Below are 14,005 nucleotides of genomic sequence, written 5' to 3'. Positions count from 1 at the left end.
CACAGAGCTGGTTCAGCCATCGGTCCCCATTAATCTGTAGAGGGAAGAAGTCCTGATGTCCAACAGAAGCTCTGGCTTTATTGGTGCAACCATTCAGTGCACCCTCCACTGCACTCAGGTAAATTCTTTTTTTTTTTTCCCCGTGTAAAACTCTGCTGGAAGCTGTCAGATTCTGCAAGCTGGGCTGGGACTTTTCCAGCACAAATCAAGTAATATGCATTTTATTAGTGTCTGCTCTAATTTAGATCTTCCAGGCACTGTGGGATGTGTAAAGTGGTCTGATAGAGGATCTATGAGGCTGGGTGTATGTTTTACACTAGGGTCTCTCTGATATTAGGGGTTTTCACACTTAGCTTTGACCTCAAATCATGTTACACACGAATGATTCCTCTTCCAGTGCGGATAGCAACACAAAGTACCCAAGAAGGAAGGTGGCTAGGGAATATAAAGTTTGTTTTACTACATAGAAAATAAGCAGTAGCACCCGGAGGAGAAAACTATATCTATGATAATTATCCAAAGCAGGTAATTATTAGCATCATGGACATTGTTAATAACTCTAACCTGCATCACTTTCCACTCCAAGTGCAAAGCACATTTCTTTGACCTTGCCTTTGCTTATAGAAACACATATCAACAGGCCTGTTTAACTACAAAAACAACAACAAAACAACACACACACGCTACCGAAACAAGCCACTTCACTCCACATGCTTCTCCTTCTGGGGAGAGGATTCGAAAACCAAAAACACATGACAGATATGTATTCACATTGCACTATGGGAAATCACTCAGGTACTACAGGGATGAGCATGGTATAAAAACCTATATAGTATAGAATAGAATACTACTATTGGCCTGACTTAATCCCTTACGGTGCCACACACTATTATTAGATGATAAACAGCAAGACAAATAACAATGAAGAGACACCGTGGTCAGGTTTGTCTGTGGAAGTTGAACTTAGGACTTCTAGATGTAAAGCACAAGCCTCGACTTCCCTGGGCTAAAGGTCCAACATGTCCTCAGGACACCTTTCTAAGGCAAATTTCTAGGAACTTTCCAGATACTAATTAAGCCTCATGATACCCCGTGTCAAACTCTCAAAAATTCTCACGAGGAGGGGGAAAAACATTTCCCACTCAGCTGTACTAAAAAGTGACATTCCGAAGACCAGACTGCCATTGGCAAAGCAAGATTATCCCAAGAGATGTGACACCCAATTGCCTGCTCTAGTCAGTAGGTAACACTCTCACTCAACTTAGTACATAGTATTCCTAGCAGGGGTGGTCTTGTTCCTTTAAGAAAACCCACTGTCCAGGGCTGGCTCCAGGCACCAGCCTGGCAAGCAGGTGCTTGGGGCGGCCGCTCCGGAGAGGGGCGGCACGTCCAGGTATTCGGCGGACGGTCCCTCACTCCCGCTGGGAGCAAAGGACCTCCCGCTGAATTGCCGCCGCAGATCACGATCGCGATTGCGGCTTTTTTTTTTGGGCTGCTTGGGGCGGCCAAAACCCTGGAGCCGGCCCTGCCCCTGTCCCTCCTGTGTCGGGGCAGCGGAACTAGAGCGTCTTCTACCACTTCTATTTCAGCTCTAGCTAAAGCCCATTAAAGTCAACGGGAGTCTTTCCACTGACCTTGATGGATTTTGGATCAGGGACTAAATATGGATTTAGCAGCCTATCGTTAGGCACACAGGTTGGAAAATTTTGGCCTTTATTTTTCATTTAATTTCCCTCCTCAAAACTCACAATGCACTAATTTTTTAAAACAAACAAACAAAAAATGCTCATGGCCTGATCCTGATTAGTGCTTAGAATTAAAGGTGCTCAACACCTCTCAAGATCAGGCCCGAAGTGCGCGAGAATGATGAACTCAGTTTTTGTTAAAGTTAGAAAGACTTTATTACTGCTAGTGAAGGCAGGGGGCTGGACTCGATGACCTTTCAAGGTCCCTTCCAGTTCTAGGAGATGGGATATCTCCATTACATCTACCTTGGAACTCTAGAATGCTTCAACCTGGAATATATATATATTTCTGATAGTGAAGAACAGAAAATGTTAAGCCAAAAGAATTCCCCCCATCCTTCACCCCCAAATTCAGAAGATTCAAAATGCGGGTTTAGAATGGAATGGGCGTGGGGTTTAAACTAGAAGTTGCACCCTTAACTATGGACCCTTGATGTGGGAATTGTGGAGGGCATCCCACATAAGATCAATACAAACTTTACTTCACTCCCTAAGAACATAAGAATGGCCACACTGGGTCAGACCAATGGTCCATTTAGCTTAGTATCTTGTCTTCTAACAGTGGCCAGTGCCAGATGCTTCAGAGGCAATGAACAGAACAGGCAATTATCAAATGATCCATCCCCTGTCGTCCAGTTCCAGCATCAGACAGTGAGAGGTTTAGGGACGCCCAGAGTGTGGATGTGTCTGTGACCATGTTGGCTAATAGCCATCAATGGACCTTTCCTCCATGAACTAATCTAGTTCTTTTTTGAACCCAGTATTACTTTTGGCCTTCACAACATCCCCTTGCAATGAGTTCCACGGGTTCACTGTGCGTTGTGTGACGTACTTCTTTTTCTTTGTTGTAAACCTGCTGCCTCTTAATTTAACAGGGTGACCCCTGGTTCTTGTGTTAAGTGAAGGTGTAAATAACATTTGCTTTTTCACTTTCTCCACATCATTAATGATTGTATAGACCTCTATCATATCTTCCCTTTTCTCTTTTCTAAACTGAACAGTCCCAGTCTTTTTAATATGATATGCATCCGAAGAAGTGGGCTGTAGCCCACGAAAGCTTATGCTCTAATAAATTTGTTAGTCTCTAAGGTGCCACAAGTACTCCTGTTAGTCTTTTTAATGTCTCCTCATAGGGAAGTTGTTCAATATCCCTAATAATTTTTGTTGTCCTTCTCTGTACTTTTTCCCCAATTCTAATATATCTTTTTTGAGATGGGGCAACCAGAACTGCATGCAATGTTCAAGGTATAGGTGTACCATGGTTTTATATACTAGCATTATGGTATTTTCTTTCTTATTATTTATCCCTTTTCTAATAGTTCCTAACATTCTGTTAACTTTTTTGACTGCCACTGCACATTGAGTGGATGTTTTCAGAGACTTACCCACAATGACTCCAAGATCTCTTTCTTCAGTGGTAACAGCTAATTTAGACCCCATTATTTTGTATGTATAGTTGGGATTATGTTTTCCATAATAAATGCATTATTTTGCATTTATCAACATTGAATTTCATCTACCATTTTCTTGCCCAGTTACCCAGTTTTGCAAGATCCCTTTGTAACGCTTCTCAATTTACCTTGGACTTAACTATCGTAATTTTGTATCACCTGCAAACTTTGCTACCTCTCTGTTTACTCCTTTTTCCAGATCATTTATGAATATGTTGAATAGCCTTGGTCCCAATATAGACCCTTGGGGATGCCATTATTTATCTCTCTTCACTGTGAAGACTGTTTATTCCTACCCTTTGTTTCCTATCTTTTAACTAGTTACTGATCCATGGGAGGACCTTCCTTCTTCTCTCAGCATTACTTACTTTGCTTAAGTGCCTTTGGTGAGGGACTTTGTCAAAGGCTTTTTGAAAGTCCAAGTACACTATATCCACTGGATCATCCTTGTTCACGTTTCTTGATACCTCAAAGAATTCTAATAGATTGTGAGGCATGATTTCACTTTACGAAAGCCATGTTGACTCTTCCCCAACATATCATGTTCATCAATGAGTACTATAGTTTCAACCAAGTTTTCTGGTACTGAAGTTAGGCTTACTGGCCTGTAATTGCCAGAATGGCCTCTGGAAACTTTTTAAAAAATCGGCATCACATTAGCTATCCTCCAGTCATCTGGTACAGAGGCTGATTTAAGTGATAGTTTCCATACCACAGTTAATAGTTCTGCAATTTCCTATTTGAGTTCCTTCAGAACTCAGGTGAATTCCACCTGGTCCTGGTAACATATTAATGTTTAACTTTTCAGTTTGTTCCAAAACTTCTTCTACTGACACCTCAATCTGAGGCAGTTCCTCAGATTTGTCACATAGAAAGAATAGCTCAGGTGTGAGAATCTCACTCACATCCTCTGCAGGGAAGACCAAATGCAAAAATTCTTGGCAATGGCTTTGTCTTCCTTGAGTGCTCCATTAGCACCTCAATCATCCAGTGACCCCACTGATAGTGTGGCAGGTTTCCTGCTTCTGATGTACATAAGATATTTTTGCTGTTACTTTTTGTGTCTTTTGCTAGCTATTCTTCAGATTCTTATTTGGCATGCCTAACTATACATCTACATGTGACTTTCCAGAGTTTATGCTCTTTTCTATTTTCTTTGGTAGACAGCCCCCAGGCTGTACTACATGTTGTACACAAATCTATTTTAAGAATGTTTTAGAGTGTTTTAACAAGAACTCGTTGGGTCTACTTTTCATATCCCCCCTACACATATAGCCAGAAAGCCCAGTTATTATGAGCCCAACTCTAGAGATTAGAGAATAAATATAACTCACATATTTAAGCCTTTAAAAATGACCTGAAATAGCTTTTTGGTACATACAAACTGCCTTTAAAATGACATGAAAATCAGATGTCTCAGAATCTTCAAGGGCTAAAACCAAGTGCTTTGTATCCCACTTGAAAGCGGTGACTCTCCCCTTTCCAAAAGGTATACATATCCCATTTGTAGATTAGCAGCGTTCTAAGACTGGATCTTAAAGTTCTCACTGGTACAGGATTAAATACTGTCCCATCCTAGGCATTGGGCCAATCTAACTCTGGAAGGAAATTCAAGATTCGTGAGTAAAGAAGGAAATATTTCTTTGGCAGTTTATTACATGGTGCTGCAATTTATCACATACGTCAGTTTCCTCCTTTATCCACAAATCTGGAATTTCTTCCCAAATGTAGACTGTCCCAAGAAAGAAATGTCAGAGACAAGTTTTAGGTTCAGTCTCAGTTTAAGGTTCAATCTCATAACTCTGACAATTTCTCTCTCTCACACACATGCACACACACACACACACACACACACACACACACACACACTGTTTGGGGATATTATACGGACAGGACAGGAAGGAATTTTCATAAAGAAGGACTTAAGTTCTCTTTGCAGCATTGGAAATGGGAACAACACATCCCAGCTTAACATAGATACATGGTGATCAGTGTGAAGTCCTTTATGTATTAATGTGCCTGGGAATATCTAACTGTCTTCCTGAACTGACCCTAGAAATGAACTCCTCCAAGCACTGTGATTGACTGCATGTACCAGAACTTCAGACTGCATCTTTAAAGATAACTTTGTGCCGCAATCTAAGTGGTGGACAAAGAACTTGAAGAATCAATTTATCCAGAGGCAGCCACATAATGTACATGATATACAGACATTGTACACTCCCTCCCTTCCAAATCACAGACGCAATTGGTGCTTCTTCGGTGTTTCTTCATCCAAAAACAATATAGTCTTATTGAAGCCAGCACTCTAATGAGCTGATTGCAAAAAATAAAATAAAATAAAATAAAAATGAAAAAAGGGAAAGAAAATTCTATTCACAGGGCACAGAAGTATCCCCCCCAGGTTATCAAATTAAATCCAGAGGCAGTAACAGCATCATAAAAAGGTGTTTGTGCTTGACATAAGACAATTCCCTTATCAATAAGCAGCAGCCAGCCAAAAACAGTCTCAGGATAACTGGTTCCTTATTCCCTTCTTTCCTTCTGTTACAGCATCACACATCTTCCTTTGACTGCAGCAGATGCTGGACATTTGTTCAGGTACCAGGTGCTATCCTGGGACCCTTACTTTTTCATTCCCTGGGGCCCTATACGGCTTAACAGTTCAAGGAATTCTAATGCTTCCCTACAATCCTTGTTGAAAGGCCACATTCTTCTATTTCCAGTGCACAAGGTAACTGTTTAGAAGGTCTAACCTCAATATATAAATTGGATTCATTAGAAACCACAATTCAGGAGGATTCCAGATAAAGCACATATGGGATGCCGTTGGGCTCACTCTGTTCTGCACATTTTTTTCTGGGCAGGAGAAAAGGGTTGTCGGCTTTACTTAGAGTCTGACAGTCAAATCGCATTTTTATGTAAGATGCAATTAAAAGCAATGACATTAAATAAAAGCTCTGCATCCAGCCATGACTATTACAATCTTTATTCAGCAGACCTGGGTTCTATTCCCAGCTCTGCCACTGGCCTTCTGGGTGACCAAAGGTTTGAAACTGGGGAAAGCTGCACCAGTGAAAGTGCAGGTTCACACAAGTGCAGGATGACTACACTCTTGCTGCACCTCAGTACAGCGACATTGGGGTGACGAAAAATGCCAGTGTAGACAAGCCCTTAGTTATCTGGAAATCACCCCCAAGTTTTAACTAAAGCCCCAGACAAGAGTGCATGAAAGAACTACCACGGGCAGCTGTCTCACTTCCAAATGAGCCTGCAAATGTTCAGATTTCCTCTCACCAGCAGAGTACCTGCTCTGTGTGCTACTGTATCCAGAGCAGGAGAGGTTTTCTGCTTCAAATGTACATTTCCAAACTCCTCCCCTCCCCCCGTTTAACACAGCAGCTTTGTGTTATTGTAGCCTATTGTGCCATGTGGTGTTTAACAGCTGTTATGCTCCACCCTAGAGTTGGCTGCATTTCAGGGGAGGGTGAAGTGATTCTTGTAAAGTTTTTAAGGCAATCTGGGGATCTTTTGGAAGGAAAGGCGCTCTGTGAATGTAACATTTTATTCCAATGACATGTCTGCATTTAATGTGTGTTATTGATATTCACGCATCAGAAGAACATCCTGTTTTATTACTAAACTATCCGCCTAGGTACTTATATGGTCACTTATTTAAAATAAATGATTGGAATAATCTGTTAAACAAAAAACAGAGTGGTGGCTTCAGCTTCTCAAATCATGGTTTCAGAACAAGCCACTTCACTCCAGGTTTTAGTGACTAGCAGTTCCCTCATCGCGTGTAACTCTGAAACCAAGCCTCTGTTATCAGACAGGCTACAGCCAGCAGAACGTGAACTATGTAATATAGCCATTGCCAAACGCTTTTTATAGGGCGTAGGTCCCAATTTAGTAAAGCATTAAGCATGTGGTTAAGTCCATCCCTGTTTAGCAAAGGCTTAATTTTAAGCATGTTTTTAAGTCCCATTGACTTCAGGCAAGTTCTGAAGTCCTTTGTTGAACGAGGGTTGTAGTTTACAACCAGACCCAATCTCACTGCTAGTGGCTTTGCTGGGGAAGGAGGGAGGAAAGATAAATCAGACTGTCTGAACATGATCAGAGAATAAATCCCAGACTAATGGATAAAACTCCACATGTGGAGCCCAGATTTTTGGGGGGCCTGCTGCTTTTGACATGCTCTTCTTTAAACTGGCCTTGTGGAATTTCACTTCAAGTCTTCATTTATTTCCACTATTGCTTAATAGCTTTGTTTCCATTAATGGAATCCAAAAGTTTACAGATGGGCTTTCCATCCAGTGATCAAGAAGGCTTTTTTAAAGGATCAAAATAATGCTGATCACAGTCTTTAGAGCTTGGCAAAACTCAACCCTCCTGTGTGATACTGACATACACGTGGCTGCATCTAATTAGGGACCTTGTTAAATGATTTATTCCAGAGCTACTTCGGAAAAGCCAGGTAGGAAGAGACCCTTCTGAAGAACAGAAAATCCCAGATGACTTTCAGATAAAAGACGGACACTAAGTATCCTACAGGACGAGGACCATGGTGCATTGAGTGTCAGTAGTACGTGTTAGTATTACAAAAGCCATATTTGTTTATCTAGCCAGCTATTTATCTGGCACTTCAGTGAGCTGCTGCAAGTCACTGAAACAAAACACAATTCAAGAAATGCACTTATGACGAGGCCGGGAGGGCCAGGGAATAAATGCAGACCTTGAAGCCTAAGAAGATCTGCAGAGGAAAACTGAGGGTACGACTACACTACCCGCCAGATCGGCGGGTAGTGATCGATCTATCGGGGATCGATTTATCTTGTCTCGTTTAGACACGATACATCGATCCCCGATCGCTCTGCCGTCGACTCCTGTACTCCACTGCAGCGAGAGGTGGAAGCGGAGTTGACGGGGGAGCGGCGGCAGTTGACCCCGTGCCATGAAGATGCGAGGTAAGTCGACCTAAGATACGTCGAATTCAGCTACGCTATTCTCATAACTGAAGTTGCGTATCTTAGGTCAATCCGCCCCCCTACCCAAGTATAGACCAGGCCTCAGAGGTGCCCCCTTGCACCCACAGAGGTTAACCCTTAACAGGCAAGACCATGAGGAAATTATTACTGACCACCTGTTTTTCTTTTTAACAAAACACCCTGTCTAAGTTTTGCGCCTGAGGGCTGTGGTTGTGGGGAAGGGCAGAACAGTACTGGAGAGAAAAGAGCAGGATTTTACATATAGTATAGCTACACTGTAATCATGGGTTGTGATTTCAGCTCGCATACTCATACCTGAGCTAGCTTTAATCTACTTGAGTAAGTACATTAGGCTTGGCTACTGGAGAGTGAAGCCGTGACATCATGGGCTTCAGCATAGGCTGTACAAGCCCACCCAGAACTATGGGTAAATACTTGGGTGGCTGGCCCATCTGATGCCTGTGATGCTGCAGCTTCGCTGCTATTGGTCCCCAAGATAGCCAGATTAAAGCTAGCTTGGGTTATGTCACACCTGATGATTGCAATGTAGACATACCCTTAGAATCCTGGTCCTTGGTGAATCTAATTGTTGATGGCAGAAAACAGCTTCAAAGTTTTTATTTACAAATTGTTTTTATTTAGAAATTTAGATTAGCTTTTATCACTGCAGCCTCAGTGCAAAAAGAAGTCAGTTATAAAGCAATGACACCTCAAAGTCTTTAAGTCTGAAAGGTCAAAAGTAGAATCTCTAAAGCAGTAATGGATCGAGACAGACCCTCAGTTTCAATGCCTGAACTAATCCATGAGCCAATCAGAAGCATGGGATCAGAGAGTCATGCTGGGTTCTTTCCTTGTGCATCAGCACCTCTAACAAACATTCCATAGGCCACATCATACCCTCAGTGCTGCCTATGCATCCCCCCATTGTCTTTCATGGAGTGAGACACCATTAGGGGAAAAAATCTTACATCTTTAAAAATCAGTGTAATCTAATCTGAAACTACAGCATGAACCATAATTGTGAGGTTATAACATGGATGGATTCGCTATAGGGCAGAGCCGTGGGTGCTCACGCTACATTTTCATACCTTAACATGATTTTATTTCTTTTCAGTGTAACCTTAACTCTGAATTTTCTGGGTTTAGAATGTCTGATTTGGGGACAGTTACAACACCCCTGTAATGATTTTTACCATGTACTTTCAACCTTAATTCCATTTTAACATAGTTTTTGTCTGGGACTTTACATTACCATAGGCTCTAAAGGCTCCAACCAAGATTAAAGTCCCCTTGCACTCGGCACTGTGTAACACATAATGAAAGGCAGCCTGTGCTCCCAAAAGTTTACAGTCTAAACAAAAAAGACAGACAAGGTGGGAAAGGAAACAGAGGCACAAAGAGGTGAAGTGGCTTGTCTGACATCACACTGCAGGTCACTGGCAGAGCAGGGATAGAGCCCAGGCCAGTGCACTAACACCATGTTGACTCCCATGTATTTAGCAGCCAAGGTGCCTCTCCAAATGGTCATGATTGTTTTTTATATATGGATAAACTTTTTAAACTCAGCTTTTTAAATCAGTAATTATAGTGCAGCTTTGATGTTCTTTAACAACACAGAGAAACCACACACAATAACATCTGCTTTCATCCACATGGAGAACAATTCTCTAGGCTCGAGTAAACTTCCCCCAGAGGAACCCTCTGTGAGCTGCCCCCAAGCGAGGGGTAGGCACATTCCCTACTCACCATCTACAGGGCTGAGGTAATCATGAAGATGCGCCGTGCTAGCTGCTCCCCCACTCTGCATCAGGAGGTCCCCATAAGGATTCGGATGGCTGGCCATGAGCGTCATCTGGTGATAGTAGTCGGCAGGGTTGGCTCCTGGAGGGGGAGGCGGCAAACCAAAGAGGCCTCTCTCTTTTAGATGCTCATGAGCCACTGTAGAGGCAGAGAGTGAGGAGACAAACATGGGGAAAATGTTCTCACAGTAAGTAAAACTCCAGAGCTGACATTACAGTCTGCCTCAGAACCCCCAAGCCCTCTTGTTACGACTCAGTTTGGTGCTTTAGTGACGTGCGTTTGGGCGTGTTTCTGTGGACAAAAGGGGCCTCCGCATTCTTCCATTTCCGCAAATTTATAAACAATCTCTCATTCCCCCTTCTAATAATCCTTCCACATGAAAACAAAATTCACTGCAGGGAGGGGTCTGGAAGGCCTGACCAGCCCACAGCAAAAACGCTGTCAGCATCAACTTTGGTGCCTATTAGCAAAAAAAAAGACAAGTAGAGTCCAGTTAACAACCACAGCGCAAGGAAATTAAAGCCGAGATCTAATGCGGAGAGCTAGGTTTAGTGTCTGGCAGTGTAAAGCCATTTTGGCTGCCAAAGCCAATTACACTCACTTTCTTCCCGCTGTAATTTTTCAAACCTGCCTCCCCACCAGCTCTCCATTAACTTATTTACCATGGCCTAAAAAACCCCCAACACAATGCCTCTTTTAAAATGCCAAATAATGAAACTCACTTTGCAAGGCAGTGGAAAAAAAAAATACATGAGCAATAAAACCTCTCTGCTGTATGCTGAGAGCGGAGGTTTGGAATCTTAACACTTGCTCGGGTGAGCAAAACCTAATTAACAGGAACAGAAGAGCCACATTTTAAGGTATGCATGTGCCTGTATCTATCCAAGCTATTTACGTGGCCCTCAGTTACTGCAGCATCTAAACACTTCCCAGTCTTTTGATAGATATATCCTCACCACACTGCTGTGAGGTAGGAAAGTGCTATTCTTCTCATTTTACATACAGGGAACTCAAGCACTGAAAGACTAAGTGACTTCCCCAAGGTCACAGAAAGTCTGCATTGGGGCAGGAAACTGAACCCAGAAGCCTTGCACCCTAAACACTGGCCCATCCTTCCTCTCTATGTAGATACGTACAAGGTCCAATTTTGACTTCACAGACACACTTTTTATATTGATTTCTTATGGAGATACTCCTGATGTACTCCTCTGCAACTCAAATGAGACGCTGTACTGAATGATATATAGATATAGTGGCCAAATTCTCTACTGCCATACATTGCTGCAGCTCCAGCGTTACATATTGGGCTCCATATCTATCTATGCTTTCAAAAGGGTACACCTGTATTTCAGTGTTTTCTGAAATTCTTTACTGAAGCGCCTCCCCTTTTTCATTTCCTCCCCTCTCCTACCTCAAATATACAGCGTTTAACATTATCAATCACTCCGTAAGCCTGTGTGATGCCTCAGCTCACTGAGATGGGGAAGGTAGGAACTGTACTGAATACAGCCTGCATCTAGACTCTATGCACCATGCACAGGTTTTCACATCCCCTTTACTTGGGCAAGGACTATTCTGCGGGGATTACTCATTGGGGGTCAGGGGGAGGCAGAAATAATGAGGAAGGAGGGGTCAGGTGGCCTCTCCCCACTACACTAGGGCACCCATCACATGAGAAAGGCTAGCATCATGCAGAAACACTGTAGTATATAGGAACTGGGTAGTAGCCCTTTAAGTAGTTTTTTAGTCCCCTAGTGAGCCCTCCCTGCTGTCTTCTATCGCAGACGCCACAAGAACCCAACTGAGCAGCAGCGTATATCCGTAGTGAGGCCTTGTGTGTTTGTATATAGTTAGTAAATGTGGTTATTTGGAATCCAACTGTGTCCAAGATGTTTCCTCATATTCTTAGTGTTGTGTAAAAAGCAAAGACACAACAAACACTTTGCACAGCTGCGGCCCTGTCACAGGACTGCCGGGGTCCCTGTGGGGACCCACTGCCAGCGAAGCTCAAAAGAGCAGAGACTGGAGGAAAAGGGTACATAATTTTAAGCAAAATATTTATAAGAGAATCCAACAGTAACAGCTCTTCTCACGCTCTGGTTTGTCAATGCAATGATGCAAAACAAATGTGTAGTTACAGACGAGGGAAAAAACAACAGCTCCCCACTTCAGAGAGCAGCTGTAGATCCTTTGCAGCTGTAGATCCTTGGGGTATAGTGAATGTAGTGCTGGTGAAAAGTGCCAGAGCTCCAAATAGCTACAGCACAAGTAGCAGTAGAGCAAACTCCTCCAGCACCGTTGGCTACATGCTTCAACCTTGACCCCCAGAGACCACGTCTAGGCCTAAGCGTTGCCATGCGCATTCATTTTCTGCCCTCTCTGTGGAGACTGCCAACCTGGGTGCCAGCCCATGCCAACGGCTGGGAGAAGGCCTATTTCAACAACAGTCGATCTAAGAACTGCACAACTCATTTTCATGTCAGCCACTTGATAGCCTGTACTGCAGCTACAGTTTTAAACCCTCACACTCAGTGTCAGGACAGCAATGCGCTTACCATCAGCAGGGCTGAGGCCTCTGGCAGCAGAGATCATGGAGAGAGTGGGACTGCTGTGCACGGTGCGGAGGTAATGTTCCATATGGGGGTTCATGTATGGGTGAGGGGGGTTGAAAGGCGATTCACCAGGTCCTGCTGGGTGAGGAGAAAGGCGAATAAGGGAGATGTCGGAGATAACGGGGCTGCCACTGAGGGTAGGAGGCCTGTGAAGGAAACAGAAAAACATACCGTGAATTGGTCTTCAATTTCATTAGCACCTCTTTGTGCATTTTTTCTTTAAGCCAGAGCACGTGTTTGGAGAACAGGACTCCTGGGTTCTATTCCCAGCTCTGACTCACTGTGTGAACCTAGGCAAGTCATTTCAATTTGTTTGCACCTTAGTTTGCCCTTCTATAAAATAGATATAAACTGTGCATATATGTACCACTGCCATCTGTTGGAGAGCATCAGAATTGCTCTATTCTATGTCTATGTCTGATGCTACTAATAGTGGTTGAAGAATCTCCTCTGTCTCAACTGGTCTTGGAGCAAAAGGCTCAGAGATAAATTATTGTGAAATTCACTGTGTCCACGGTATGCAGCACAGTGACATATATGATGCCCTAGTTGGCCACCGGTTTGCTACAGTACTGACCTCGCATGGATACATGCACTGAGATCTTTGGAGAACAGGTGCTATGCAAGTGCAAGGTGGTAGAATTATTCTTTACAAGTTCCGCTATGAACTTTAGAGAGAAAAGATAAAGTGTCCGTCGCCACTTCCCTGCAGGAAGGGGGAGGGGAAAGGAACCTTTGTTCTCTTCTAAACCTGCTCATAGTGAGACCATGGACTTGTCAAAACTAGAGAGAAAGAGACAAGAGACTTTGTCAGCTGGAGCTCAGGAGAGGTATATGCTTGCCAGCAAGTCAGGCAGAATTTCTGTGCTCAAAGCTTGGAACAAACTGCTAAAGCCACTAGAAGTAGTGAATCTAAGTTTCAGGCAGAGGAGCTAGACAAGAAAGGGATGTAAAAGCTACAGACACTCGCCACATTTATGGTCATGAAGGTGAGCCACCGGATGAGCTGTATTTCTTGGTCTGTTGTGAGCAGGCCTTGAATCCCTATTTGCTCTTTTACAGTTCTTTGAGCTGCCCATTTTACTAGGAGACTGCCTCAGATAGGAACCTGCACCTCCCAGGGGTTAGCAGCTGCTGCCTTTGCAATGTCTAGAAGTGAAGGAAGTTTGGGAGGGAGGATAGCCAAGTGATTAAAGCAAGGAAGGGAAAGCCAGCATTCCTGCATTCTATCCCACACCCTGCCACTGAATTGAGTGACCTGGGGCAAGTCCCTTAGCCGCCCTCTGACTAAATAACCTCACTTGCAGAAGTCAATCAAAACTTTTTCAAACCATACTGGAAGGTTTGTTTTAAGTTTTCGAGGGCAAATGTTAAGGTCAGATTTCATCATGTGTGTTCTGGTTCTAGCC

General features: G+C 43.3%; 1 protein-coding gene across 1 annotated transcript in view; it reads right to left on the bottom strand.

Annotated features, from left to right (window-relative positions):
• Positions 1 to 14,005, bottom strand: part of GLI2 (GLI family zinc finger 2) — a 249,383-nt gene that overhangs the window by 42,506 nt on the left and 192,872 nt on the right. Inside the window, exons 4-5 of the mRNA XM_034786212.1 lie at positions 12,540 to 12,742; positions 9,931 to 10,122 (exon numbers count right to left, since the gene is read on the bottom strand). Coding sequence (XP_034642103.1) covers positions 9,931 to 10,122; positions 12,540 to 12,742 — 395 coding nt within the window. The remainder of the gene's footprint in view (positions 1 to 9,930; positions 10,123 to 12,539; positions 12,743 to 14,005) is intronic.

This window comes from Trachemys scripta, chromosome 11 (genome assembly GCF_013100865.1).
Source record: "Trachemys scripta elegans isolate TJP31775 chromosome 11, CAS_Tse_1.0, whole genome shotgun sequence".
NCBI classification, from domain to species: Eukaryota; Metazoa; Chordata; order Testudines; family Emydidae; genus Trachemys; species Trachemys scripta.
This window is presented reverse-complemented; position numbering and strand designations above follow the sequence as displayed.